This window comes from Lipotes vexillifer, unplaced genomic scaffold (assembly GCF_000442215.2).
Source record: "Lipotes vexillifer unplaced genomic scaffold, Lipotes_vexillifer_v1.1 scaffold1378, whole genome shotgun sequence".
Taxonomy (NCBI): domain Eukaryota; kingdom Metazoa; phylum Chordata; class Mammalia; order Artiodactyla; family Lipotidae; genus Lipotes; species Lipotes vexillifer.
In genome coordinates this window covers 1,705,393-1,707,391 of record NW_006775104.1, presented here as the reverse complement: position 1 = coordinate 1,707,391, position 1,999 = coordinate 1,705,393, and the positions used below count along the sequence as shown (strand labels likewise).

The window sequence follows — 1,999 nt, the reverse complement described above, 5'->3', positions numbered from 1 at the left end:
AGCCCCAGGGCCCGAGGCCAGGTGGCGCCGCCTCCCGCCCGCCGAGGCCGTGCTCCCGCGGCCCCGCACACAGGGCTGCCGCGCGCCCAGGCCTCTCCAGCGGCGCCTCTCCGCCCGCGCACGCGCCGCAGCACCCGTTAGAAAACGAGATTCCGACCGAGTCTGGCGGCGTCTACTACGGGGGGAGACATCTTTGGTCAGCTTGGTGCTCGCAGGACGCTGGCACCCCGGGGCCTGGGACGGAGACCGCCCGCCCGCCAAGGCGGAAGCTGCTTCTGGAGTCAAAGTGGAAAATCTCAGGGCGGCTTCGTGGGCTGGAGCGAGGCTTCCACCGTTTCTCTGGAGGCCAGGCTGCCTGGCGTACGCGGCGGCTGCTAACTGGGCGGGGGCCCTCCGTTGAGGAAGTATGTCATCATCTCGCCTTTGCCCTTGACCTTGACCACACCCCGGCACTCCAGCTGGTACGTGTTGGCGGCCAGCACCTGGTACATGTCTGTGGTGACCTAGGAGGCAAACGAGGAGAGAGGACAGGCCATTCATGACCTGAGCCCTGACTGCCTCCGACTCGGAAGGATGGGCGGCGTGCCCCTGCGGGGCAGCTCGTCCCACGAAGGGCCTCAGAAACCGGAAGGACGGCAGCACCCACCCCTGCGGGTGGCGTGGCGAGCACCTCGCGTGTGCCTGCAGCCCGCAAACTGCCTGTCATCGTCCACAGTGGGAGAAACGCAGACGCTGAGGGGAGGCGCCCAGGAGCTCACAGCCGTCTGACTCCCCACAATCAGTGCCCAAGGGTTTACCAAAGTCTCACTCCTGAGTGATCAGAAAGTTCTAGAAACCAGTTTTTCACCACAGACAGTTGGAGAACCACTGCTGATCTCATTTCATCCTTCTGTGAGGTAAGAACTATGATCTCAGGCTCATAAAATCTAAGTCACTTGCCCGATGTTACGTAGCTAATAAATGCTAGAGCCTGGATTCACTTCAGAGGGTACTGCCTGTCTCTGCTTTGGCTTTTGGAAGAAAGAGAACTCACAGGTGGTTTCAGTAATGACACAGCACTACTGCAGGGCGAAGGGCCAAAGCAGGGGGCAGAGGAGCAGCAGGACGACGAGTGCCTCACCCCAAGGTGATCCAAGAGCCATTTCCGAGCATAGCCAGCACCCGCCCCCCGCCAGCGCCCCCATCACACACCTGCTGTCGGACCAGGGAGGAGGGGGCAGCATATTCCGTGAAAGGTAAGCCCCATGCAAAGGCGAAGTGCTGGGTTGTCATGTGGTTACTGACTGAGCCCCTCACACCTGTCTGTGGGTGGGGTTGGAGGCTCTGTAAACACTCATCCTGTCTCCCCATCTCCCTTGAGGACCCCCACTCCCATCCTGCTGTCCCTTCCCCCACCCCCTGCTTTGGCACAGGGATGGAGGTGAGAGAAGGCCATCTGGCCAGGGCCCTCAGGCAGCACCCACAGGCCAGCCAGGGCTGTGCTGGGGTCAGCCCCTTTGTTCAGAGGCCCGCCAGGGGAGAGAAGTTAGGGGCCAGTTAAGCAGCGTCAGTGTGAGCAAGGACCTTAACAGTGGCCCAGTTTGCACTTGGGAAAACCGAGGCTGGGGAGGCTAAATGACCGGCCACGGCCTCACAGGGACCCGGGGGTGCCGGACTAGACCCCAGTCCAGGGCCTCTCTGTGTCAGATTGGAGCAGAAAGAATCAAGGAAGTCCTGAGAAAAACAAAGAAAAGCAGCTGAAGAGCAGCAGGCCTGGGAATCACAAGCACCAGACGCAAAGGATGAAGAGGGGAGAAAGTCTCCGGGTCTCTGGCCAGGCCCCTTGGCTGTTGAGGCTGGTGGGAGCACCGTCCCGGGACGAGTGGCCTCATCTGGTTCTCAGAACTAGGCCCTGAGTGCTGTGGGCTCCATTTGGCAAGACCCTGCTCGTTGCGGCCGCCTCGTGTCCGCTCTGCGTGCCTGGTGGCTTGGCCTCTGCAGCTGGCTGCCCTCATCCCCC

The 1,999-nt window shown here is 61.8% G+C and overlaps 1 protein-coding gene across 3 annotated transcripts in view; it reads right to left on the bottom strand.

The window, feature by feature from the left end:
* Positions 1-324: 324 nt before the first annotated feature.
* ADCY5 (adenylate cyclase 5) overlaps positions 325-1,999 on the bottom strand; it is a 164,985-nt gene continuing 163,310 nt past the window's right edge. For all 3 annotated transcript variants that reach the window (XM_007449690.1, XM_007449691.1, XM_007449692.1), the window contains exon 22: positions 325-503. In XM_007449690.1, coding sequence (XP_007449752.1) covers positions 375-503 — 129 coding nt within the window. In that variant the 3' untranslated portion in view covers positions 325-374. The remainder of the gene's footprint in view (positions 504-1,999) is intronic.